The following is a 27,263-nucleotide window of genomic DNA, read 5'->3' on the forward strand; positions in this document are numbered from 1 at the left end:
CTTTTTTTTTTTTTTTTTTAATGCTCTCATCTGGAAACATCCATTACTCTTTCCTTTTCCATTTTAAGTACTAAAAATGTCAACACGTGTAGTCAATGTTCTAATATTATGTGAGGCCTTCAACATCTGTGATCACTCTTCCTGGAAATATATTTAGTAATTAGCCAAAATGTGGATCCTGTCTTCCCAAACAAGGCAAAAGCCAGAAATTCCCTCATCTTCCAGCTTTCTTCCAGCCAAAGTATCAGCACAAAACTCAAGTTCCATCAATCAGATGCAACCTCATAAGAGTCAAAGTCAGAAGTAAGCATAATGGGCTGGGGGTGGGGGAATGGGGGGGAGGGCAGCTGCACCCAGAAGAATCATCTCATGAATGTGGTGCTTGCTCTTCTTGGTTCCTTGTGGGTGATGACAACAGAGCTCTGGATTCTAAAATGTGCTGTGCTGCAAGGAAAGCTGCTGCTGCTGCTGTTGCTAAGTCGCTTCAGTCGTGTCCGACTCTGTGCGACCCCATAGACGGCAGCCCAGCAGGCTCCCCCGTCCCTGGGATTCTCCAGGCAAGAACACTGGAGTGGGTTGCCATTTCCTTCTCCAATGCAGGAAAGTGAAAAGGGCAAGTGAAGTCGCTCAGTCGTGTCTGACTCTTCGCGACCCCATAGACTGCAGCCTACCAGGAAGTCCATGGGATTTTCCAGGCAAGAGTACTGGAGTGGGTTGCCATTGCCTTCTCTCGCAAGGAAAGCTAGGCAGTAGAAATTATTTCTGGTTATGTAGAGTACTCTCAGTCTTGTCAGAAGAGCCTGTAGAATTCTCTACAATAAATCTCTACAATAAATCCTGTTTCTGTTTAAACTGGCAAGAGTGGATTCTTTAGTGAGCAACTGAAAACAGTGACTCAAACAAGAAGATAAGTTTAGGAGTAGATCTCTTTTCATTAATTTGACTTCTAATATGATGATTAAAGACCTTCATCCTATCTTGGAAATTTTGTCTATCTGTTGATAATTGTTTATCTGCTCTAGGCTCTCCTTCAAATATTTTCTATTTACATTAACATCTATATAACAAATACAATTACATGTGTATGTCTGCCATATATGGGCTTCTCTGGTCCCTCAGATGATAAAATATCTTCCTGCAATGCAGGAGCCCCAGGTTCAGTGCCTGGGGTGGGAATATCCCCTGGAGAAAGGAATGGTTATCCACTCCAGTATTTTTGCCTGGAGAATTCTGTTGACTGAGGACCCTGGGGGGGCTACAATCTATGGAGTAGCAAAGAGTTGGACACAACTGAGAGACTAGCACTTCACTTTTTCATTTTTATGCCACATATAAGAGCATATAATTATATACACATATTTATATATACAGACAAAAGTATCACAGATTACATGTGTACATGTACATGTATACATATTACATGCATGTATGTATGTATATATGTATATATATGTATATATAACTATACGTACACAGTTGTATGCTATACTTAATTATACAAATACATATATATATATATATATAACTACTGTGTATACATCATTCTCATTCTATCCTCCAATCTTTTATCCTTTCAGTCATCATTTTCATATTTTTAGTGTTTCTCATTAAGTTCTGGGAATATATCTATAATTTCTATTTAAATTATCTATGAATTTTACATTGCCACCACTGTAGTCATAAACTCAGAGCTCCTATTAATCACTGAGTAAATTTTTCTGACGTTATAAGACCCCTCTTTTCAACATCCTATTTTATTTTCACAGATACATTCAGTTCGGACAGGTTAGATTACACTTCGATAATAGACACATCCTAAATCTTAGTGAAGGGACAAAATTTATTTTGCACTCATTCAACCTATCTAATGCAGGTGAGACGGGAGGTTTGTCTCCCATTGATTATTCCAGGATCTGTTTCTACTGACTCCTACAATTTTGGCTTGAAAGTAGCACACGTCACATTCACACACATTCCAGTGACCCAGAAAGACCCAGGGAGGCCTTCAACTGGGAGAAGTCAGGCAAGTGCAGTCCCGTTATGTTTCTTCAAGTCAGAAGGCCAAATATATTTGGTGAGCAGCATTAATACTTCCACATGTAGTGCTCTTGTGAATCACCTTGACAATAGAAATTGGAGGTGGTGGTTTAGTTGCTAAGTCATGTCCAACTCTTGCAACCCCACGGACTGCAGCCTGCCAGGCTCCTCTGTCCATGGGATTCTCCAGGCAAGAATACTGGAGTGGGTTAATTAGAAATGTTCTAATTCTACAGAAAAAGATCTTCATCTATTATTGAGAATTAAAATGAGTCTTTTAGAAATTTTGCAAATTTATAGCCTCTTGAAGGTCTGAATAAGATAGACTTTCCCCTTGATGGGCCCTTCCAATCTAGTTTCTTCTGGGGGAATAATTAATAGATTCCTTGGGTCAACTCACCGGGAGTTAGCCTAGGAAAGGGAAGTTAAATGAGGATGCCTCAAATCATGTCTTGAACTCTCACATTTCTTAAATTGCTGATTTTGGATCTTAGGTCAACCATTAATTCAAGACACAGTCAGGCAGACTTCTGCCCTTTCCCTTACATCCAATTCATCACCAAACCTTGCCAATTCTGTCTCCTAAATATCTTATGAAAGAACAGTGTTCTTGAGGAACTCAAGAACTCAAACTCAATTTACCACAATGTGGCATTACCAAGGGAAATATCAGATGCAACACTGAATAAGCAAATTCTTGACAGCTAACCATTTTGATAAGGCTGCATTCAAGGGAAAACCAATAGCCTTTCTTATTATTTTTCAGAAAACCCCTAAATGTTCTTGATTAATAAGGGAAGAGGCTGGTGTTCAGCTTGTACAGTAAGCATTCAAGAAATACTTGAATTTGACAGAGCTGAAAAAATAAGCAAACACATTCACAGGAGCTGCCACCAGGTTGAACAGGATGTGGGCAGGCTGCAGTGGTCATACTCACAATCACCATAGGAAGGCACTGACTGAATGCAACTTGATAAGCAATGCATACTGCAGAAAGCTAGAGAGGTTTTGAAAAATAAATCCTAAGAATTGCCATGCTGCCAATGTATAATAAAACTTTCCACTGGTTTCTAGCACTACGGTAACTAAGGAAAAATTACAAGTGATATATTTAACAAGGACCTTTTTTGTAATTGTTCTTATAACGAATATTGGTAGACCTTGAATTTCAGATATTGATTTAATATGTAGCAAAATGCCTTGTTGATGAAAGTATCTATTATGATTAAGATGAATTAGCATCTAGAAACATGTGCATGCACATTCTTGTAAATGGTTTATTGTGATTAAAAGCATAGTGTTTTATTCATGAAGAACAGAAAGTCCCCTTCCCATCACAGCACCTGACCTTGTCATGCATATTAAACTTGTCTTTTAAAAAAATTATCCTTCCAGTGAAGGTTCTTGCAAACTGGTTACAATATATTTTTTAAATATACCAATAGTTTATTGAATCCTGATTTCTCTTTGAAAGTATCTGCTTTAGGAATGCTAAGCATTAATGTGAAATGAGAGTATTCAACTGAAACCTCACAGTATTCTTTTTCCTCTCAGACTCTGAATTTCTTATTAAAAATTTATTAAAAGCCAAGGAGGAAACCACTAAGATATAGTTACATTAATAATCTCAAATTATAAATAAAATCTCAAAGTAATTTATAAAACTTGCTTTAAATATTGGTTCCTGGTGGGTATGTGATTATAAAAGGACAGGATGCTTGTGGCGATGCAAATCGTCTGTATTTTGACTGGAATGATGGATACACAAACTGGTATGTGTAATAAAAGCACACAAAACTAAACACACACAGATACACACAATGGCATAATAAAACTGGGGAAGCCAGTACATTAGTATCAATGTCAAAATACCGGTTTTGATACTGTATGGTAGTTCTACGAGATATCACCATCCGGGAAAGTGGATAAATTGTACAGGGATCTCTCTGTGTTGTTTCTTAACCGCATGCAAATCTACAATCATCTCAAAAAATTTTTATTTTTAAATGTTCCTCTATTTTTCTCAAAAGTCCACGTTTTAAAAACATCCAAACATGGACCAATTCTGTTATTCTTCTTCCCAGGTAAGAGTGATCTACGTAATCAGAAACTTCCCAGAAGCTAGGCTCTGAGCCATCGTGCAATGTTACCTAAGGAAGCATCTGCATGGAGACTTTGGAGTGGATTTCAAGGAACCACATGTGAGAAGTGGTGTACACATGGCTAATAGAATAAATAATGCTTTTTGAACAACTGTATAAATCATTCGAGTTTCTTAAAAACATCCTTCTTTAATGCATTCACTTTCATTTTATATTGATACAAAAAACTGTTCATATGCCTTTTACTTGTTTTGAATTATTGTAATTAGTCTTCAAAACCATATTTCTGAGAAGAGATGCATAAATAGGTCTAAAAACATACTACTTCAACACATAACAACAGTGTTAATTATAGGCTCATTTGAGAATTTGATAGGCCTTCGATATATTTATATTTGATAATCCTCTCTACTATCAAGCATAATGTATTCATGTGCCACATTCAAAATAATTAATAAAAAAATACAAATACTGAGATGCAGTTGACTAACTGACACAATGTTCTGTCTTAGAGACATTTAATTAGACAATTATTAATATCAATTTTGCAGCTTTCCTTCTGTATTTTATGGACAATAATTTTTTAATGGAAAAGGGTCTCAATTTTCAGAGAATCCTAAACTCTCATATATCCTATATACTGGGCACATAAATCATAATGAATTAAATAGACCCAACTGATTTTAACATGGTTAAGCAGCATAATTCATTTTGGAATGTAGTGTAAGGTGGTACTTACAAAAAGGGGAATTAGTATAATTGAATAAATTATATTAATAGGTTTAAAGCTACAGTGTAGTCTTTTCAGGTACAGTAGCAAAAACTAACCTGAGCATGTGGGCGGCATTGAAGACAACATCAAACTCTGTGCTGTCCAGCTCAGCTGCTTTTTTTGCCATCTCAGCTGCTTCTATGAGGCGGGCTTCTTCCAGAAGAAACTGACCTGCAAAGCATGAAGTCAAGTGAGCTGAAACCTAGAAAATAATAGTCCTGTGAAACAACTAAAGCTGCTATAGAGAAAAATCTAAGAACTGTGGTAAAGGTGACACAAAGCTAAGATTTATGGGTGCTGCACATCTACATGCTCATTATTCAGGCATACTTTATACGCCCTTCCCTTAACTGCAGAATACTGCAGTGTGCCAAATCTGTTACATTAACACTTTTTTTCTTAAAAATCCTCCACAGATTATTGAAGAAGAAATAAAATGAACAGATTTAAAGGTATGTTACAAATAGGTAAAAAAAACATATTTATTTTTTTAGGTATAACAAAACAAAAAAATTTCTGGGAAGATTTTAGTTTTCTGATGGTCAAAGTGGGGATTAAAGCACTATGTTAGTTGTGCCAAATCTATAGCTCAGGTGAAATATATTTCAATAAGCCACTCATCAACTGGTTTAAACATTAGTTTCACCTATGTAAGTCACTATAATCATTATGTTGCATCACTAGTGTAAAATTTAATTATTAGCTATAAACCTCTGAGACTCTAAGGTGAGAGTTGCTTTGTAGGAAAAAAAGATATATGACAATAAGTTGAGTTGATTTTAATTACTGGTCCTTTAAAGCAGCTTTTGTCTCTGATGCATATGCACAGTGCTACCCATATTAAGATACATTTATTTCCTTATCTAAGTAACACTAAAATTATTGAATAGAAACATAGAAAGGTTGGCTTAGTATTATCTTATAGATTGACTACTAAACACACAAGAATATTCACAAATTCAGATTTTTGAGATTACTTTCAGGTCAGCTCTGCAAGGTTAAAATTATTGCAGATAGAGCCACACAATTCTTCAAAACTCTCTCTCAAGAACTGTTGTATGATGCTACCCCAAAATCATACTGTAAAGGCAGAGAAAGGTGAAAAGAATTGGGACCAGTTTTAAGGCTGTAAATGTGCACAGAGAGAACAGGCTGCTTTCTATAGGTAAGGATTTACTACCAGCAAAAGTAATGATGTTAAGCCTTATCTGATACAGATAATCAAATGAAAATCAAATCAAGGGAGGACAGAGGTATACAGAAACCACCCAGGCAATTGACAGGCTTATAAAGGTGTTTAATTTTATTATTTTTGTTTGTTTTGAGATTCCTATTTTCTTAGAGTTCAAGACTTTAACACTATGAAATATTGCTGGAAAAATGATTTGCAAGTCCTAAGGCATACAAAGAAACTGAAAAACTTTAAAAATGGTAAATTCTTTGCTTACTGCTTATCTTGTAAATATTACAAATGATCTTCTAACCTAAATGGCAGTTCTTAAAATACAGGGGAAACTTTCTACTTTAAGGTTTTATAATCAACCACAGTCACTGCTTGTACTTAAGCCCAGCTTCTAAACTTCAACTAGTAAAGAATGGTGAGTAAAGCCAGGCCTAGGCTTTTAATCCTACATTTTGACAGGAGTTGGAGGTCCTTTAGTTGTTTCTACAAAATGTTTTATATCACTTTCTTAGTTTTTCACATAACATTTGGCGCCTTTCTCATCTCTCAAAACAAACATAATTTTGGGATCAGAAAATGATTAAGAAAATAAGTTGTAAGGAGTTATGTTGATACATAGAAAAATGTATTACTTTAGGAATTCATGTAGACATTAACTCTACAGACCTGTTGAAATGAGATTCAATTTAAAGTATATGAGGTTTTAATAATGTAGGACAAAAAATAGACAATCTGCAGCATACTGAATATTAATATCTCTGCACATATGCCTTGGAACAGGATACCAGGCTAAACTCATTTTTCAGTTAGTTATGCTTCTTACAGATTAAAAATTAGAACATAATATTAATTGCTACCTATCTTCAAGGCCTATTTACCTAGCTAAATGTATTAATAAATATACTAATTACTTATGTGATTTTTAAACAAAGGATAATGTAGGAATTTATTAATTATTCTTTTCCTTTCCAGACAGTTATTAATTCTGAAAATGTATTCTGTATTAATAGAAGAGAAATGCAACAATTAATGGAATAATGAAGGTTATTTTATTATTCCAGATGGTAAGAGGAAAAGGAGATGTATTAGTTCTGGGGGAAAAAAATGAAATCTATACTCTCCTTGCAGAAACAGAGGGACAGAAGTGACAAGAAGCCTAGGTGATAAAGACAATGATACTCGATGGCTTAAAAGGACAGTTGATACGCAATGACCAGGGCAAAGCCTTTCAAGTTCTACTAATGCTGAACATATCTCTGATGTTCATCAGCAACAAAAAAAGAGTAACTAACTAGTTGGGTAAAATCAAATAGGCGATTTTTAAAATATTTAAAAACATTTCCTTACAGTTTAGGTAAGCTTTGCTACAGAACACAGACTTTGTAGCAGCTTTCAAGATCCAAAAACTACATGAAACACATAATTTTTAGTACTGCAAATGGTAACCAAAAAAAAAATTCCTATATGATAATTTTCTAACAGGAGGATTCATTCATCATATTAACATGCAAAAAAAGAATAATACAACATATGTGTAAAGTATCTGTCTAATTCCCTCCGTTCTGTTTGCAATAACTCATAGATCTCAATAGACCAGTTAGTGTTCTATGATAAAGCTACAAAACATCAGGCAATGTGAATCATGTAGTGTTTTTAAGTGAATTTGAAAATCTGAACCAAAGTTGAAAATATTGATACATTATTACTATACTGTGTTATACAGTAATCAATTGTTTGAAATAGAGCTCACAATTGATGGAAAACAGGGCAAAAAGCATTTCAAATACACAGAACCAACATAAATAAAGAAATAAAGACATGCTAGGTTTCTTCTACATAATTATCCAAAGATCCTAAATTGATATGTTTTTGGGGAATAACAAAATTTGCTCTTACTCCTAAAAGACTACCTTAATTGCTCCTCTTCTACTAGCTTCTTCTATTATTGCTCCATCATACCCCAGCTCCAGACTCTGAACTACCCTGCTTCCCTTAGTGTAGCCTGCTGCTTCACATCCTTATTTGGCCCTCAACTCTTCAGCCTCTATGGTTTCTCTGCCTTGTCCTGCCCCAATCTCCAGGCTGCCTATCTTGCCCACCTAGTATAATAGGAGATGCTTCACTTCCTTCCTAAAACACTTCCTTTTTGGTGAAGCCTTCTTTGACCACTTTCCAGTAGTGTTAGAATTGCTTCCCGTTTAAGTTCACTGTAATATAATTTACCAGTCTAAACTAGAGCACTTACAAGAGTAAAAGAGAATGGCATTGTTAATTGTACTGGAACAGGGGCAATAAACCAGAATTGTTCCACCATGACTGCCCCACTTACAGCACATGGGACAGGCTGGCAATCTCAATCCTCTTGTCTTCATTACTATCGGGAGGTGAACTGTTTTACACAATAAAGCACTGAATCAGTGTTAGGAGAAGTGATCGATACCAGCAAGTGAGCCAGAAGTACTCTTCACTGAAGAATACAACGGTTGACCATTGAGCCCATGAAGACTGAGCCAGATCCTGAAGCTTGGTGAGTTGGATCTCCTATTGGGGCTCTGAGATTGAGGCTTCCCTGGTGGCTCAGATGGTAAAGAATCTGCCTGCAATGCGGAAGACCCAGGATTGATCCCTGGGTTGGGAAGATCCTCTGGAGAAGGGAATGCTACCCACTCCAGTATTCTTGCCTGGAGAATCCCAGGGACAGAGGAGCCTGGTGGGCTACAGTCCATGGACTCTCAAAGAGTCTGACACAACTGAATGACTAACACTTTCACTTTCATTCTGAGGCAAGATTGAGTCAGGACACTGCAGGGAGTGAAGGGTGCTAGAAAGGAAAGGAAGAAAACTTGAGGAGGGCAGGCTGAAAGATTGCCTTTCTCAGTGGTTCTCCAGTTTTAGCATGTATCACAACCACTTTGAGGACTTGATAAAACAGAAAGCTAGATTCTGTTCCTAAAATTTCAGATGCAGTGGGTCTAGGGCAGAGCCTATGATTTACATTTTTAAGAAGTTCCTACAGAAAACTGATGCTGCCAGTACAGGGCCCACAGCTTAAGAGCCAGCTGTCTTATGTGAACAAGAAAATGAATGTTTTGCACCATACCCTGGACTCCTGCCTGCGAATAGCTAGGATTAGCTGACTGAGCTCTTCTGGAAATCAACTGCATGTGACATGCCCTCCCTCACATCACAGGCATAATGATCAAGTTCTACATACATGTACAGCTAGAAATACATATGTATATGAATAAGAAATACTATATGTAAGTTTACTCTCTCAAACTCAAAATGAGGAGATTTAAGAGTTTTATTCCTCACTAACAGGCTAGATCTCTGAGAAATCATTTCTCTTTCACATAGAGTAGACAAACACATTCTTTGCATTTGATAATTGAGTAGAATTTCAAATAAAGAAACCACAAAAATTTAAGTAAAATACATTTTGTTCTCCGGGTGTACTGTGCTACCATACCTTATCATTATTTCTTTGGTTTGTAATTTGTCTTACCAAAGTTAATTACAATCATCTTATTTCCTTGTATCCAATCAAAGGGAGAAAGACCAAAAAAAAGATGAAGAGTTATAAAAGAAAAAATACATTTGAGTACAGAAAGGCAGAAGAGAAAATAAAAAGAGAAAGCTTTCTCCAGAGGCCCCGATACAGAGCTTAAGTAGTCTCCCAGGGGAAAGGGGGAAAGCGGTTCAGAGTTTTGAATTCAACTATTTCAGCATTAGAGGTGTGCTGCTGCTTCTCTGGACAACTGTCTCACTGAACAATTTAAGAACTTTGTCGATTTTTACCAACATATCAATATGAGAAGCCTGTGAAGATCAATCTTTCATTAATTCCTGGATTTAAAAAGCTGTCTGAAAGGTAGAAAACCATAAAATTGTAAGCTGGCCTTAAGCTGTAGGTTCAAAGACTGCTTTCCAGACGTTCTGCATATAAACTCCCAAGATTAGTTGGGACTGTCATTTTTCACTAAAATATTATGAAAAACTCAGTCTTATGATCAATGCAACTAAATTAAGGAACTAAAACAATTAGTAGTAAGTGCTATGATAATCCAATTCTCTTGAGGAAAAATCACTCGTACACAGCCTTTAAAAAATGGTTAAAGGTTGGGACTTCCCTGCCGGTCCAGTGGTTAACACTTCACCTTCCAATGCAGAGGGTGCAGGTTCGATCCCTGGTCTGGGAGCTAAGATCCCATATGCCCTATGGCCAAGAAACCAGGACATAAACAACATAAGCAATATTGTAACAAATTCAATAAAGACTTAATTTACAAAAAATAATAATAAAAAATAAATAAAAATAAAAATGGTTAAAGGCAAATGAAAATCTTTAATAGAGAATTTTTGTTAAAATAGTTCCCCTTAGAGAGGACATCAGGTTATCAAAATATATCTAGAATTGTCTTACTTCCGATACCACCCTGTCTCAAACCATCCTCTCCCCCTGGGTAACAGCAGTAACTTCATAATGGGTCTCTGCACTTCTGCCCCTGATTCTATAGGCTACTCTCAACATGGAGAAGGCAATGGCACCCCACTCCAGTACTCTTGCCTGGAAAATCCCATGGACGGAGGAGCCTGGTAGGCTGCAGTCCATGGGGTCGCTAAGAGTCAGACATGACTGAGCGACTTCACTTGCCCTTTTCACTTTCCTGCATTGGAGAAGGAAATGGCAACCCACTCCAGTGTTCTTGCCTAGAGAATCCCAGGGACGGGGGAGCTGCATGGGCTGCCGTCTATGGGGTCGAACAGAGTCGGACACGACTTAAGCGACTTAGCAGCAGCAGCAGCAGCAGCAGCAACTCTCAACACAGCAGTTAGGGATCCTGTCATTCTAAAGTTGGCTCAGGGGAGCTGAAAGTCATTACACTGGACTATCCTGCCTGATATGACCAACACGGAGTTCTACCCTCAACCTTTACGTCAGTTCTCTGACCTCATCTCCTTTGTTTTCTACTACTCTCCCTCTTGTTCACTGAATCTATATTAGGCTCCTGCTGTTCATCTAACACATCAGAGTAACAAAGACCCCTTCACCAGGGTCTTTTTCCATTCTCTCCGCCTGGTATGCTCTACCCCCGATATTACAGAGGCTCACTCTCTTAATTCCTGGCACACAGTGGGGATTTACTAAAGACATATTCAATGGCAGGACTGAATTAACCTAGTCATAGCTCTATGTGGCTAACTGCTTCGTCTTCCAGACCAAGTTAGAACCTAGCCAACGCAGGTCATCAGGCGCTTGCCTATTCATAGCCTCTCACCTCACAGTGATTTTACGCAAGGCTGTAGTGAATGGTCACATACGCATAATACACAAGGGTACCATTCACAACGATGTCTCTGAGAATGTGCCTCTTGTGGTTGAGCAACATGGTGGCCCTGACTTTAGACCTTTGAATTTCCCTTGAAATATAAGTGATCCAGACATCAATTATATTAATACCTTCAAAGACATTTAATTTCAGAAAAGTTCAAACTATGTAAGGTGTCTAAAATTTATTATATTCTATTGCACTGTGAAATAATTTCAACCATTTGAAAATAACAAGCTGAAGGTTAAAGTATCCAACCCAACATATGGGGATATGAAGATAAATGCAACATTTATTTTTGGAACAGTTTCCATCTAGCAGAGGAAAAGGGAGATTATGAAGATAGTTTAACTATAAAATGTATATAAATTTGAAAAGGGAGCTGTGCAAGGTACCACAAGCAAACTGCATCATTTCTGGATGGAGGTGAATTGCTTGGCATTGTTCACTTTATAATCAAATTTAAATATACATAAAGGGCACAAGCTAAGTGTTCAGTTCAGTTCATTTGCTCAGTCATGTCTGACTCTTTTCCACCACATGGATTGCAACACACCAGGCCTCCATGTCCATCACCAACTCCCAGAGTTTACTCAAGCTCATGTCCATTGAGTCAGGGATGCCACCCAACGATCTCATCCTCCGTCATCCCCTTCTCCTCCTGCCCTCAATCTTTCCCAGCAACAGGATCTTTTCCGATGAGTCAGTTCTTTGCATCAGGTGACCAAAGTATTAGAGCTTCAGCTTCAACATCAGTCCTTCCAATGAGTACTCAGGACTGATCTCCTTTAGGATGGGCTGGTTGGATCTCCTTGCAGTCCAAGGGACTCTCAAGAGTCTTCTCCAACACCACAGTTCAAAAGCATCAATTTTATGGTGCTCAGCTTTCTTTATAGCCCGTACATGACTAATGGAAAAACTACAGCATTGACTAGATGACCTTTGTTGGCAAGGTAATGTCTCTGCTTTTTAATATGCTATCTAGGTTGGTCATAACTTTTCTTCCAAGTAATAAGCATCTATTAATTTCATGGCTTCAGTCACCATCAGCAGTGATTTTGGAGCCCAAAAAAATATAGTGTGTCACTGTTTACACTGTTTCCCCATCTATTTGCCATGAAGTGATGGGACCGGATGCCATGATCCTAAGATCATGGTGACCATGGTGACCAAACTCTGAATGTTGAGTTTTAAGCCAACTTTTTCACTCTCCTCTTTCACTTTCATCAAGAGGCTCTTTCCTTAGTTCATCTTCACTTTCTACCATAAGGGTGGTGTCATCTGCATATCTGAGGTTATTCATATTTCTCCCAGCAATCTTGATTCCATCTTGTACTTCATCTACTCCAGCATTTCTCATGATGTACTCTGCATGTAAGTTAAATAAGCAGGGTGACAACATACAGCCTTGACGTACTCCTTTTCCTATTTGGAACCAGTCTGTTGTTCCATGTCCAGTTCTAACTGTTGCTTCTTGACCTGCATACAGATATCTCAAGCGGCAGGTCAGGTGGTCTGGTATTCCCATCTCTTTCAGAATTTTCCAGAGTTTGTTTTGGTCCACACAGTCAAAGGTTTTGGAATAGTCAATAAAGCAGAAGTAGATGTTTTTCTGGAACTCTCTTGCTTTTTTGATGATCCAACGCAGTTGGCAATTTGATCTGTAGTTCCTCTGCCTTTTCTAAATCTTGCTTGAACATGTGGAAGTTTATGGTTCACATACTGTTGAAGCCTAGCTTGGAGAATTTTGAGCATTACTTTACTAGCGTGTGAGATGAGTGCAATTGTGCGGTAGTTTGAGCATTCTTTGGCATTGCCTTTCTTTGGGATTGGAATGAAAACTGACATTTTCCAGTCCTGTGGCCACTGCTGAGTTTTCCAAATTTGCTAGCATATTGAATGCAGCACTTTCACAGCATCATCTTTTAGGATTTGAAACAACTCAACTGGAATTCCATCACCTCCACTAGCTTTGTTCGTAGTGATGCTTCCTAAGGCCCACTTGACTTCGCATTTCAAGATCTCTGGCTCTAGGTGAGTGACCACACCATCGTGATTATCTAGGTCATGAAGATCATTTTTGTATAGTTCTTTTGTGTATTCATGTCACTTCTTGTTAATATCTTTTGCTTCTGTCAGGTCCATACCATTTCTGTTCTTTATTGTCTATTACTAGCATCCAGAAGCAATTATCTGTACCTGAGGGCTCTTCCCAAAGATTCAGATGACTAGAACAAGAATAAAAGGCACTGCAGAAGTATTTGGGCTGACTGGTTTTGACTTGTAATCATGGTCATGACATCTCATTATAACAAGAAGAGTCAGTGAAGTTGAGCTGAGGTGAGTGAGCCCTTTCTGTGCTGTTTCTAACTAGGGAGGGGAGTAGTGAAGTTCTGTTAAGATGGGTGGGTAATATCCAAATGCACAAGATTTACACTAACTTTTGGAAAGAGATTCTACTGAAGAGAGGCTACTTGTTAACATGTGCTCATTATGCCTGGGAGAAATAAAATTAGGAGAATCTTCTGCTTCTCTGAAGAGAAGTTTGCTGAATGTCTGAGTGAGGTTTGCTCTCAGTCTTACACCAATCTCTCTCTCCCTTCCCTTCTAGTTTTGCTGCTTCATGTTTTTGTGCTTTGGCAGTCTGATTAATAAAAGCTCTGGTTTACTGAGACAGACCCAGAGTGATAACTGTGCCACAGTTACTGGCTAAGAAAACAGGTGGGCCAAGAAAACAAGGAAAAGGTCATCCAGGAGATCAATCTGGACAGTTCAGTTTGAGGCTGGAAGGTCCTGGATGTATCCCTACATGACCATGAGGCCAAGAATCTGGCCTGAATTGGACAGGTGGCACAAAAGGTGTCCAGGGCAAAGGAGATTAGAAGATTAGCAGGCCAGGGCTCTGTGCTCATCCAGAAAGGAGGCCAGGAAGGCTATTGCTTTATTGCATTTATTTCTCCTCTGACTCTTTTCAGAAGGGCTACGAAACCAAGGGAGTTACGAGGACTATCAGATGGAGAGTGGGAATTAGAGAGGGCAAAGAAGGGAAAGAGAGGGGCCCAGGGAGGAATTGAAGAGACCAGAGAAAGGGGAGGAGTGGTATGGGGGCATAGAGTGGGCAAGAACCTGATCCCATTATAGATTTAAGTAATAAAGAGATTCAGTAGAGATCAAGTATGCTCCATCAAGGACAAGACAACAATGCTAAGACTTCAAACAGTCTGAATTTCATCACCTAAAGATGAGGACAAAGCCATAACTAGATGAGGAGTACAACCTAATTAAAGACAGGGGAAGTAGTCACATTTTATTCTAGGATGTTGTGTAATCTGAGACAAGGGAGCTGTAAGGAAAGAAATGAGACAGATGCAGGACTCGAAGGCAGACACTGAAGTCACTACAGAAAGGAACATGGCTCTGAGACTAAGTTAAGGTGGGTGGTAATGAGACTGCAGAGAGGTGGTCAGGAAGCTTACATCCTCTGCTTAAGAAGAGCTCAGTATTTTCACTGTGCTCCACAAAATTCCTAAGGGCTTTTGGGAGATATTCCCTTACAAATGTGTCCACAGGGGCACAGAGGAGTCAATGGCAGGATACACAAACTTTGGGAACAACTGTCGTACGTAGTCAGAGGCAGATTGCAAACAACCTCCCAAGTACATTCAGTCACTGAATGAAATAGCTAAGATTGGAAAGACAGCCTCCCTCCCTCCTTCTCTTTCTCTCTCCTCCCCAATTCTTCTCTTGTTAATAATTACTTGTCACTTATAATCCTTCTTCTTACAAGCAATTATTCCCTTTCTCTCTGGTCTTTCTGTCTGCATGCTGACAGGTAAGGATTTCCTCTTTTTCTTAATTCCTACATCTTTATTCTATCTCCCTTTCCCCTAATTTCTGTCCCTTACTTATATATTTTATTCAAAAATAATTCTATACAATTCATTCATTCTTCAGGATATTAGCATAGTTTTCATTATAATTTTAAAATTATTATAATTTACTCAGCATTTAACTTAAATGCAGAGCACATGATGTGAAATGCTGGGCTGGATGAAGCAAAAGGTAGAATCAAGATTGCAGGGAGAAATATCAATAACCTCAGATATGCAGACAACACCACGCTTATGGCAGAAAGCAAACAGGAACCTTTTGATGAAGGTGAAAGAGGAGAGTGAAAAAGCTGGCTTAAAACTCAACATTCAAAAAACTAAGATCATGGCATCTGGTCCCATCACTTCATGGCAAATAAATGGGGAAACAATGGAAACAGAGAAACTCTTTATTTTCTTAGGTTCCAAAATCACTGCAAATGGTGACTGAAGCCATGAAATTAAAAGCTTGCTCCTTGGAAGAAAAGCTATGACAAACCAAGACAGTGTAATAGAAAGCAGAGATACTACTTTGCAGACAAAGGTCCATGTAGTCAAATTTTGTGGTCTTCCCAGCAATCGTGTACGGATGTGAAAGTTGGACCATAAAGAAGGCTGAGCACCAAAGAATTGATGCTTTTGAACTGTCATGTTGGAGAAGACTTTTGAGAGACCCTTGGAGAGCAAGGAGATCAAACCAGTCAATCCCAAAGGAAATCAACCCTGAATATTCACTGGAAGGACTGATGCTGAAGCTGAAGCTCCAATACTTTGGCCACCTGATGGGAAGAGCTGACTGGTTGGAAAAGACCCTGATGCTAGGAAAGACTGAAGGCAGGAGGAGAAGGGGATGACAGAGGATGAGATGGTTGGATGACATCATTGACTCAATGGACATGAATTTGAGCAAGCTCCAGGAGATGGTGAAGGACAGGGAAATCTGGTGGGCTGCAGCCCATGAGACTGCAGAGTTGGTTGGACATGACTGAGCAGCCAAACAACAAATGAGCATTTATTACATGCTAGTTATTTTATGAAATTATAAATGAATCCTCATTTGAGGTCATAAAAATCATCTCCAGATTAAGAATTTGAGGGGCAAAGAGGCTAACAGAAGTCATGATCAAGGAGGTAATCTATAGTAGGGCTGGGTGTGCCTCATTCCAAAATCCTTGATCCATGATCCAAAATCCAATGCACTTTCTATGTCCTAATCCAAAACTTCAGTTCTCAACTTCTTGTTTTTATGACTTTTTGAGTCCTATATAAAATCTTCAAAAGAATATATGTAAATTGTTGCTATGGTCTGAAAGTCTATGCCTTCCTCCCTTTCATATGTTGAAAGCCTAACCCCTAAAGTGATGCTATGCAGAGGTAGAGTCTTTAAGAGGTGCTTCCATCGTAAATGTGGGGTCCTCATGAATGGGAGTAGTGCACTCACAAGAGAGACCCCAGAGAGTTCCCTTGTTCCTTCTACCATAGGAGAACTAGACAGAACATGGCTATAAAGAAGGAAGCGGGTCCCAGACAGAGTCAATCTGAGCATGATCTTGGGACTTTTGGCTTCCAGAACTGTGAGGAATAAATATGTGTTGTTTGTAAGCACAGTATTGTGTTATAGTACTCTTAATGGACTAAGGCATGAACTTAGTCCACTTTCTCTTAGCAAAACAAGATCTAGTCAAAAATTATTTTTAAAAAAGTAGATTCTCTCTGTTCTCTGCTAAGTGATTTCAGTCGTGTCCAACTCTGTGTGACCCCATAGACGGCAGCCCACCAGACTCCCCTGTCTCTGGGATTCTCCGGGCAAGAATACTGGAGTGGGTTGCCATTTCCTTCTCCAACGCATTATGCATGCATGCTAAGTCGCTTCAGTCGTGTCCGACCCTGTGCAACCCTATGGACAGCAGCCCACCAGGCTCCTCCATCCACAGGATTCTCTAGGCAAGAATACTGGAGTGGGTTGCCATTTCCTTCTATCTCCATGCAAAACCCGGAAGCAGAGATAAGAAAAGGAAAGAGTGAAACTAACAGAAAACCAGTCTATCCTTCTTTCGTCATTCTTGTGTTAAATAAAATACTGACTGTCCACCTTCTTCGTGTGAGGTACTATTTTCGGTGCTGGAGAAGGTCACCTGGTTATATTCAAGACTCTCTGGTTTTGAGTCTTGGGTTCCTCACTTTTTTTTTTTAACAGGGATAACCTGTGTTATCAGAAGGAATAGATGACATAGCATGAATAAAACTGCACAGGGTGGGGGCTGGTGCCTTTCCTCCTGTCTTTTGTCCTGACTCTCCTCTACATGAGCCCCCTCCCTCCATCTGCCCCTTTCTGGCTCTTCACTGTATTGGTGACTGAGCTGCCCTTCCTGAGGTTTTTAAGTAGGTGATTATGAGAGCTCCATGGGTATCTCCACCAAAATCTCAGCATTCTGTGTCTGTGTCACCTTTGTGGACCCAATGGACTTACGTTTAGTTAGAGTGAATTTTTTAAAGCATAAGGCCATAAACATATCATGGGCTGGAGATCAGACAAAGTTCAGACCCTTACTAGGCATAGGGCCTTCAATACATCACTTACACTCTTGATATCTTAAATTCTGCATCTGTAAAACAGGCATAATATTATTTTTTGCCCAGTGTTAAGATTCCTGGAGTGACAAAAGCACCTACAACTGGGTCAAAAATGCAAATGTTTGAGACTAAACCTCAATAATAGAGTACTAGCATTAATGGATACGTATGTGTCTGGCATGACACCAAGCAGGTTCCTTTATGTATATTCTCCAAACTTTGGATTCTGGCCATGCCATAATAGTTGAGTTTATTTAATTATCCTAATAATGTGAAGCATCTTATCGTCCTTGTATAGCTTTTAACAGCAGTGTTAATTTCTTTTTAGAAACATAATGAAATATAACACAACTTGGGTGCAATGGTCTGCATATTGTAATCCTAACCCCCAAGGTGTTAGGAGGCAGCACCTTTGTATGGTCATCAGTCATGAATGCTCTGAGATTTGTGTCCTCATAAAATATGGCTCAAAGAGCTTCCTCATTTCTTCCACCAAAAAATTTTACAAGGGGAGGTCTGCAACCCAGAGGATGGCCCTCACCAGACAATGCTGGCACCCTGATTTCAGAATCCCAGAACTGTCAGAAACTGATTTCTGTTGTTTATAAGCTACTGAAGCGACTTAGCAGCAGCAGCAGCAGCCTGTGGTATTTTGTTACAGCAACCTGAATGGCCTAAGACAGTGAGTCAGACCTGATGTCATCTTGGAATCTCAGAAATATGGTGTTAGGAGCATCTTCCATATGGGGAAAGGAGCACTGAGAGGTTTAGACATTTGCTTACAGTTGTATGACTAACAAGTGGCCGTTTGTACGACAGTGAGGTCAGGCTGGGTGACACCAGACTGTTGTTACCACAATAAATTGGTTTTTAAATGTGTTTTATGAAAAAAGGTTTATAAGACTCAACTATACAATGCATAAGAATCATATATTGGTTATACTTAAATATAATAAAAGTTTTAGTTTTAGTGTTTATATTTTAAGGAGTATATTATTTCTGTAAAAAGTAATTGGAAATGACATTTAAAAGGCCAGTAAGTAGTGGTTTCAAAGTAGTAAATATTATATGTATATAACATTCTTACTTCTTCTCTTTCCTCAAAAGAAAATTCAGACAGAATCAAGAATGGAATGCTGATAATAAATTAAATGTATGAATTTCATAAAGATTTCTCTCTCTTATTTTTAAGTCTTTTATGGCTTCAGAGTAAAAGGTAAAAAATAACAGATGAACAAAGACTGTCTCATCATTCACTGAAGCCTGGACCTTAAATAAGTTGTCCATGTTTGACAAGATAAATAGAAATAGTCTTCTGTCTCTGAATACCCTACATAACAATAAAAGGTGAGTGATTCCCAACTTTCAGTGTATTTGACACATATGGTATCACCCACCAATAAAGCATCCATAGATGTAAAATATCAGTGTTTATCCCTTACACTGACATAGAGATGATGACAATGCAATGTCGTAGTCAGGAGTGTTTCAGTTCAAATGCTGCCTCTGCACTAAATAGCACTGAAATCCTAGGTAATCTGCCTTATAGCTTGATGACCTCACCTTCCTCATTGCAATTGGAGACAGGTAACCTCACCACTTAGCTTTTTTATGGGTATTAAATAAGACCCTACATGTGAATTTCTTAGGATATAAAAGCACTTAGTAAATGTTTGTACTATTATTATATTTGATGAATTCATCAAGGAAATACAGTATTTAAGAGAAATCAGACAAGATGCCTTTCTCTACTTTTTATTCCTTTATCACATAATTTTTAATGTCTTCAACTTTACATATTGAGTTCTATTAAATAATTTTTGGATAATTATTTGGTTCTTATAATAATTTCCCTATCTTTTCTACAGATTGAGCAATAGATTAAGATGCTTATTCTTTCACATTTTGCTAAGGTATTAATTACTTCAAAAACTAATATGTTTATTAAAGAAAACAAAATAAAAAAATATTAAGCCTGCCCTCCCAAATTAACTGCAGAAGTCCAAAAAGCTAAAATTCTTGACAGTTTTCCTCGTTTTACTTTACTTTCTTAAATGATATAGCTATTTTGTATAATTTATGATTCTTTACGTACCATAATGTATAATAGATATAGTTGCCTCTGTTATTATTATTCTTTATAAATTTAACCTAGGATTTATAATATTTCCTCAAAAGGGAATAACCGTAGTTTATTTAATTATTTTCCTTTTTGGGGCATTTAGATACTTTTAAAATTTTTCTCCTCTAATAGCAATGCTGTGCTCCAATTACTTTGTGGATAACCTTAAACATAGAAAAAAATTAGTATTTTCCTAAGATATATTACCAAGAGAAGAATTACTGAGAATACACGCTAGAACAACTGAAAGGAATGCATTGTTACTTGAATTTGACTTCTAATGAAATGGCATGTTTACCTATCTTTTAAAACTTGTTATATTTCTTCTTTTGAGAATTATGTGTTATTCTTACTGTACCCCTTAGTCTTAGTTCTGTTTTACTCATAGTTCTATAGAGTTTCTCACATCTTAGTAGCCCTATCTTTTACCTTTTGCTTCTAAGTAAACTATGTCCTACCATGTAACTGTCCTTTAACTGTCTTCTTTATTTGAAACACATAAATCATGTAATTTTTCCTTTATTTTTGGTTTGTAAGTTTAGCTAATTCTTTCCTTATTTCTTCATATTTTACTCCTGGGAAAGTTTTAATTCTAAAAGTCTCTGGCGAGTATCTCACATAAAATGTACACCGGTATGAAGATTAAATTATATTAAATTACTAAACATATTGCTATAAAAGTGAATTTAAAAATAAAAAATCTTAGGCAAGAAGTAAATTGCTTGGAACAACATTTAGAAAAATCCTGTTCTAATTACACACCTGTGAACTTCCTGTACTGTCCTTGAGCAATGAAGGCACACAAAATATTGATATTTTAGCAAAATGTTTTAGTCTGAAGCACTGAACATAATTGGAATCTCCATGTAATTTCTGCAAAGGTTAAAAACGTATATTCATTTTTAATCAAGAAAATACCATTATTTAGTTCCTTATTTAATTTTTAAAATTACTCATAATTTCTGAAGTGATTAAAAATGAAATGCTACAACAGAACCAATTTCAGTTCACTGTCATATTCTATTTTAATTACAAATAATAAAAGCAATCACACACCTCTCACCAATTCAACCCATTAAATAGTTTTCAGGCTTCTTTAAGTGTTCACTGATGAAAAATCAAACCCGATGTTTTAATTATTTCTACCTTTAACTATTTAAAAAGTGACTACTTTTTAAAATGAAATTTAATATATATAAATTATTCTGAAGAAAAATAGTCTACGATGGTAACAGTAGAAAGTTCTGGACTTAAAAGTTGAAAGAGCTGGATTTTCAAGTTCTTCTCCTACCATGGACATATGTTGAAAATTTCTGATCTGAGAGTCACTTGAAAATTCTGAACTTCTACTGTCTTAGCCAAATGTAATTGCAATCCATTCCTACCTCACAGAGGTTAAATAATGACCAAACAATTCAGGGTCAGAAAACACTGGGTAAGATCAGAAAATGTTAGACAAATGTAATAAGTTCTCAGGATTCTAAACTTGTTGATAGTAATGATTAAAAAACAACAACAACAACAACATAATTATAGCCTTAAAAAAACTTCACACTTCTCTGTAGGCCCAGGATGAAAAATGACCAGCTCTCATAATTTGGATGTACTTCAGTTTGGATGTGTATTCCACGTTTCCTTAGCATCTAACTATGGTTCTAGTTCTATCCTTGAACTATTCCCAGACACATGCTATGCCCTCTGCCTCAAGCATTTTCTTTGGTTTAATGTTCTTCATTGCATCCTCTCTCTTCTACACTTTTGTCTAGAGAACTGCTACTTATCATTTACATGCATCGGGCATAGCTCTCCTGTACCCCAGCCACCCAGGTCAAGTCCCCCTAGTTGACAGCGTGTCTCCTTTTAAAAACCAATTGTAATTATAATTAAATCATTCTTTTTATCACTTGTGCCTCCCTTTCCAGTTTTCAGTCTACAGTGGAGTCTGTCTTATTCCCCGTTGTACCTTTATGACACTGGGGAGAATCCTGCTGTCCCTCCCAACCCCCACCCAAGCACAAGGATCTCTCCATCCTCCTTGCCTCTTGTTTGTAGAAAAGTTCAAGTTTCTTAAGTCTCCTGAGTCACAAAAGAGCAAGCTCAAGTAGTTAATGATCAGGACAATACAGTCATAGAATCTTTCAGTTTCTGATACACATTTTTGAGTTGTTTTACAGATATTATAACTAATTGCCCACTGAATTCTCCAGGCAAGAATACTGGAATGGGTAGCCATTCCCTTCTGCAAGGGATCTTCCCAACTCAAGGACTGAACCTGGGTCTCTCCTACACTGCTGGCAGATTCTTTACTGTCTGAGCCATAAGAAAAGCCCCAACTATAACTACTACCAGAGGGGAAAGCTAACTGAATGATGACCAGACTGCAGCCATGGCATAAGCTGCTCTATCTTGAGCAGAACTAGCCTCGAGAGAAAGGAATTAACACTATTGTTCATAATAATTTATAACTCTGTGGGTGTCAAAATAATTGTAGCTTGCTCTGCTCATATATGTAAGCAGGCAACTAAGATTTGCCAGCAAAGACATGCTACAGAGATATGTCAACATCGACTACTCTGAGAATACGGTGCCCTTATGTCAGCATGAAATTTCAGAAGACAGACTTTTACCCCTAATCTCACAGAGACAGAATAGTGTCTGACAAATGGGGATTTGTAAGACTCTTTTGCCCCTTTCCTGTTTGTCTATTTCTTTTCTGCTTAAACCTTATAGAAATGAGATCACTAGAACATTTAACCTAATTCCTGACTTATGCTCTACTGAATGCCCACAACACATTGCCTAACCTGTTGATTCTTTCCCTAGATTAAAAGAAGAATGAATGATTAAATAGTTAAAGAATGACTAGCTTTCTATGCCCAGCAGCCCCTTTAGCAATTCTGTAGGCAGAAAACACAGGCAGGAGAACATCTGAAGAGATCATAAGGAGTCAGCTAGGCTGCACGCAATGGAAAAAGATGCAGAGCCTGACCTCTTGCCTTGATGATTCTCAGAGATCCTCTCCCTCTTTTGCCTTTAAAACCTATCACTGCTAAGCAGAATCTTCTGAGCTGCTTTCAGGACATGAGTCTGCCTTCTCCCCAGATAGTCAGCCTTCTGATTAAAGCAGCTTTCCCTTTCTACCAGTACATGCCTCTGGAGTATTGGTTTTTGAGCAGCAAGCAGTCAGACCTGAGTCTGGTAACACTTATGGTGCCTGATATATATTGAGCTGGAGGAAGAAGATCAGGATGGGTCACTATGGGACTTCCCTAGTGATCCCATGGCTAAGACTCTGTGCTCCCAACACAGGGGCCCCAGGGTTCGATCCCTGGTGAGGAAACTAGATCCCTCATGCCACAACTAAGAGTTCATACGCAGCAACTAACGATCCCACGTGCTGCAATGAAGATCAAAGGTCCTGCATGCCACAACTAGGCCCGACACAGCCAAATAGGTAAATAAAATAAAATTTTTAAATCTTAAAAAGGACTCATAATTATATAGCTGAATCCTTGGAAATGAACATCACCAAGAGAAAGGATCAATAATAAAGAAAAGGAGGCTAAAGTCTTTGCTCTTAGAAACATATGGTTAAGAGATAGATAGGAAAACAAGAACCACCCAAGATCTACATAAAAAAGTAGTTCTCATTAGAATTTGTCACAATCTGCTCCCTTTTAATTTTTTTATGCTCTGGTGCTTAATATCTAATGACTTGACATCTGTCCCAGACTTATGCATAGTAGGTACCTTATAACAGACATACTGATTTTAGTTTTTCAGTTTACATCAAATTTACTAGTATGTATTATAAAATATTCTTTCTGACAAAATGGTTTTCCAGTAATCCCTTAAAACACAAACCAAGACCAAGAAACAAGGAGGGACTTGTCTTGACCATTCTTTTGGCAGAAGCTTCCTGTTGGAGCCAAAAGAAAATTTATGGAGAATCCCTTCGCTAACAGGAACAGAAGAGACATCCAGGCACCAAATGCTCACTTATTAATAAATTAAATTCTATAAAGACCAGATATGATTTATTTTATGTGGACATGGAAGTTCACTGTAAGTTTGATGAGACATGAATATATTATATTAGTACCAATAGCATAGTTTGAAACCTATTTCTTTTATATTCCTTAAAATTTCTGATGAAAAACCAGTGAGAAATTAAGTATATATTAGTAACAATGTGAAATATGAGTTGGAAAACACTTTGGAAGCCCATATCAATATTTTCACTTTACAGATGAATCTTAATCCCAGAGACTATACGTACCACATAGGCTACATTTTAACTAACTTATTAAACCAGTTTTATAAATCTTCTTAGCTTTCTTTCCTGAAGGTCAACATGAAGAAAAAATGGCAATCTCTAATGTAATCCCTTCACCCAAGGCATAAAACTAGTGGGTTCAAAACACAAATAACATTATAATAACACTTTTAAATATTGCCTTCTAATTGCCATTGCAGTCACTATAAATTCCTATAATATCCTCTGTCTAGTCCCAACTGGATGGCATACTCCAAAGTCACCTGTACCATTAATGAGCTAAAAAAAAAAAAAAAAAACCCACAATCAGCAGGCAGGGCAAATTTCCAATAGAACAAAACTCACCCACTCTGGCATGTTCATTATCATTTGCAAAACCATTAAAAAAAAGACTCAAAACAACATTTAACATTTCATTTACATTATGCAAATATTCATTCAACATTAATATTTCATTTAAACTTTTATTTTTAAGCTGACGTGTCATTATTCATTCAATCCATGGGCATAATAAATACCCTTAAGAATATTCACAACCAGTAAGTGGGAAAAAAAGTGATATAAAAGCCATAGCATGCATCTTCTTGGACAAAGAGTAATACAAAATTCAACATAACAAATTTTCAGTCAGTTTTGGAACCTGTGTCCAAGTCTAAAACTGACCGAGCTCAGCATTTATTGTGATTACTGTGATATGGTAATATGCTGGATATCGACGGTGCAAAAATGAAAAATAGGTCCTTCCTGTTAGTTACCTCAGAATTTTCTAAGGAAGGTAAATGTATAATTTCATTATAAATATTTACGTCCCCACAACCACTCTGCAGCCTCAGCCACCATCATTCTTGCCTGTGAGACTGCAATCGAGTTCTGTTTGTGCTACTCTGATCCTTCTCTAATCCTGTCTTACCACATGGTTCCTTCCATTGCTCTTCAAATAAGAAGTGAACTCCTTAGCTTGGTTACAAAAGCCTCCTGGCCTTGGGGGCTCTAGCTCTGCCTCCTCTCCAGTCTCATCTCCTCCCACCTTTCCATCAGGTTTAATAAGCTCTGGTCATAGTAGCCTCTTTCTTTGCTGTGAACACAAGCTTGTTCTTGCCTGTGACCTTTAAACTTTGTTTCTTTGTCTGAAATGCTCCTTTCTGGCTCTTCAAAGAGTTGCAAGATTTAAAATATCAGCTTGGATTTCAAATATCACCTCCTCAAAGATGTTTCACCTATTTGGTTTCAAGAATTCTTGAACTCTACCTCCTATCACATCACCTTCTGAAAAGGACAGCATCCTATTTATTACCTACATAGCACAACTTCCATTCTGAAAACACAACAGTGCTTTGCATCTTATACAAATTAAAATTAATAAAAACTCCGCTAAGAATTTTAAGTTGTGATTTATATGAATTTGACGTTCTAAAACTGCACAGAAGGGCTGACAAATCCAAAATACCCATCCACCTACCCAGCCACCTTGTGTCTGTCTACAATAGATGCTTTGGGTCTATCTAATTGTGTCTATTAGCAACGTTGTGAAAAGAACTGGAATATGTATTATAGGAGAAAAGCAATGACAGCTATCAAGGGACCCAAAATTTAGCTACTTACAATTAACTTAGGCAAAACCTTCATCTCTCTAGGTTTCAATCTACTGATTTGTACATCAGAGGTTACATTAGATAAATTTAAAAGAACTTTTCAGTTCTAAATTTTACTCATTTGAAGCAGACTTCTTCTAAATAAAAACGTTAATATTCCCTTAAATGTACATTTTAAATAACTTGAGCACAGTGAGATAGGAATATCAGGCAGTCAGTTATGGGCTTCCTGTCTGTTTGTAGTTCTTTCGCCTTAACTACTCTTTTTTGGTGCCTCATTTTTTGACTCCTTTCCATTTCCTATCCCAGAGTGGGGAAAAATACTATCCATAAAAGCGTATTTAATTATACAGTCATCCCTCCCTTAGAAAACAAATGTACTTCTAATAATAGCTATATGCCAAAAAATTTTAAATAACCGAAGAGTACTAAGAAGAATTAGTTTCACACATTCATTTATAGAACATTTATCACTATTTTTCTAATAACATACACAATAAAGAATCTATTTCATTTTCTGTTAAAACTAAATCCAAAAATTTCTCTTGCAAGTAATACTCCCTATTACCACCCCAGGGAAAAAAAAAATTCAGGAGAATATTGAAACATAAAAAATAAATTAAAAGATTAGTAGTGGGTAAAGACAGAAAAGTCAGAATAAGGGAGCTAACTCTTAAAATTAATTAATAGTTTTTTTTTTTTCCTAGTGGCATTTCAAATGAAGCAATGATGAAGTTTAAAGGAATTGGTTGTGAAAAATCTAAAGTATATAATAAAATTATGGGAAAGAAGCTTAGACGATGCAGTAAGTAGAATTAGTTTGAGGTACAGAAAATGCAAGCAGAAAGATAGGATTTAAAAAAAAAATCTATTTCATAAAATGACAAGAGGTCCTTCAGCACTCCAAGAAAATAATCAGGGAATTACTTTAGCTCAGTAGGGGTACCCAAAATAGTATGCATGTGAAAACCCTAATTTAAAACACTTCATATAAGAAAACCTGAAAAAATAAACTAAATTCTGCAGTAAACTTGAATTAGTTGACTACTATCTTAACATGGCAATAAAACTGCATTGTGAAAGAAAGTCAGGGGTGGTGATGCAGTTAGTTGCATCAAATTACATGCTGTGCTATGCTGAAAAGATAAAATATCATCACAACCCTACATTTATAAACATATACACACAATATAAATAAACAAATGAACTGATGGTTAATTAAGTGTATCCTCCATTTCAAAATTTTCATTTTCCACACTCAGTGAAAAATGGGCTATCAGTGATACCCCATCACTGATTCATTTTTACTAGCTGGAAAATGGGAGAAGGAATTTAATATTATACAAATATATTAGTTTTATTTCCTCAAGAGATTTCATTCCTATTCATCTTTAAGTTTACTACCT

The 27,263-nt window shown here is 37.2% G+C and overlaps 1 protein-coding gene across 4 annotated transcripts in view; it reads right to left on the bottom strand.

Annotated features, from left to right (window-relative positions):
- Positions 1 to 27,263, bottom strand: part of TMTC2 (transmembrane and tetratricopeptide repeat containing 2) — a 414,619-nt gene that overhangs the window by 62,120 nt on the left and 325,236 nt on the right. For all 4 annotated transcript variants that reach the window (XM_027543229.1, XM_027543232.1, XM_027543231.1 and 1 more), the window contains one exon: positions 4,968 to 5,082. In XM_027543229.1, the coding sequence (XP_027399030.1) occupies positions 4,968 to 5,082 (115 nt within the window). The remainder of the gene's footprint in view (positions 1 to 4,967; positions 5,083 to 27,263) is intronic.

This window comes from Bos indicus x Bos taurus, chromosome 5 (assembly GCF_003369695.1).
Source record: "Bos indicus x Bos taurus breed Angus x Brahman F1 hybrid chromosome 5, Bos_hybrid_MaternalHap_v2.0, whole genome shotgun sequence".
NCBI lineage: Eukaryota > Metazoa > Chordata > Mammalia > Artiodactyla > Bovidae > Bos > Bos indicus x Bos taurus.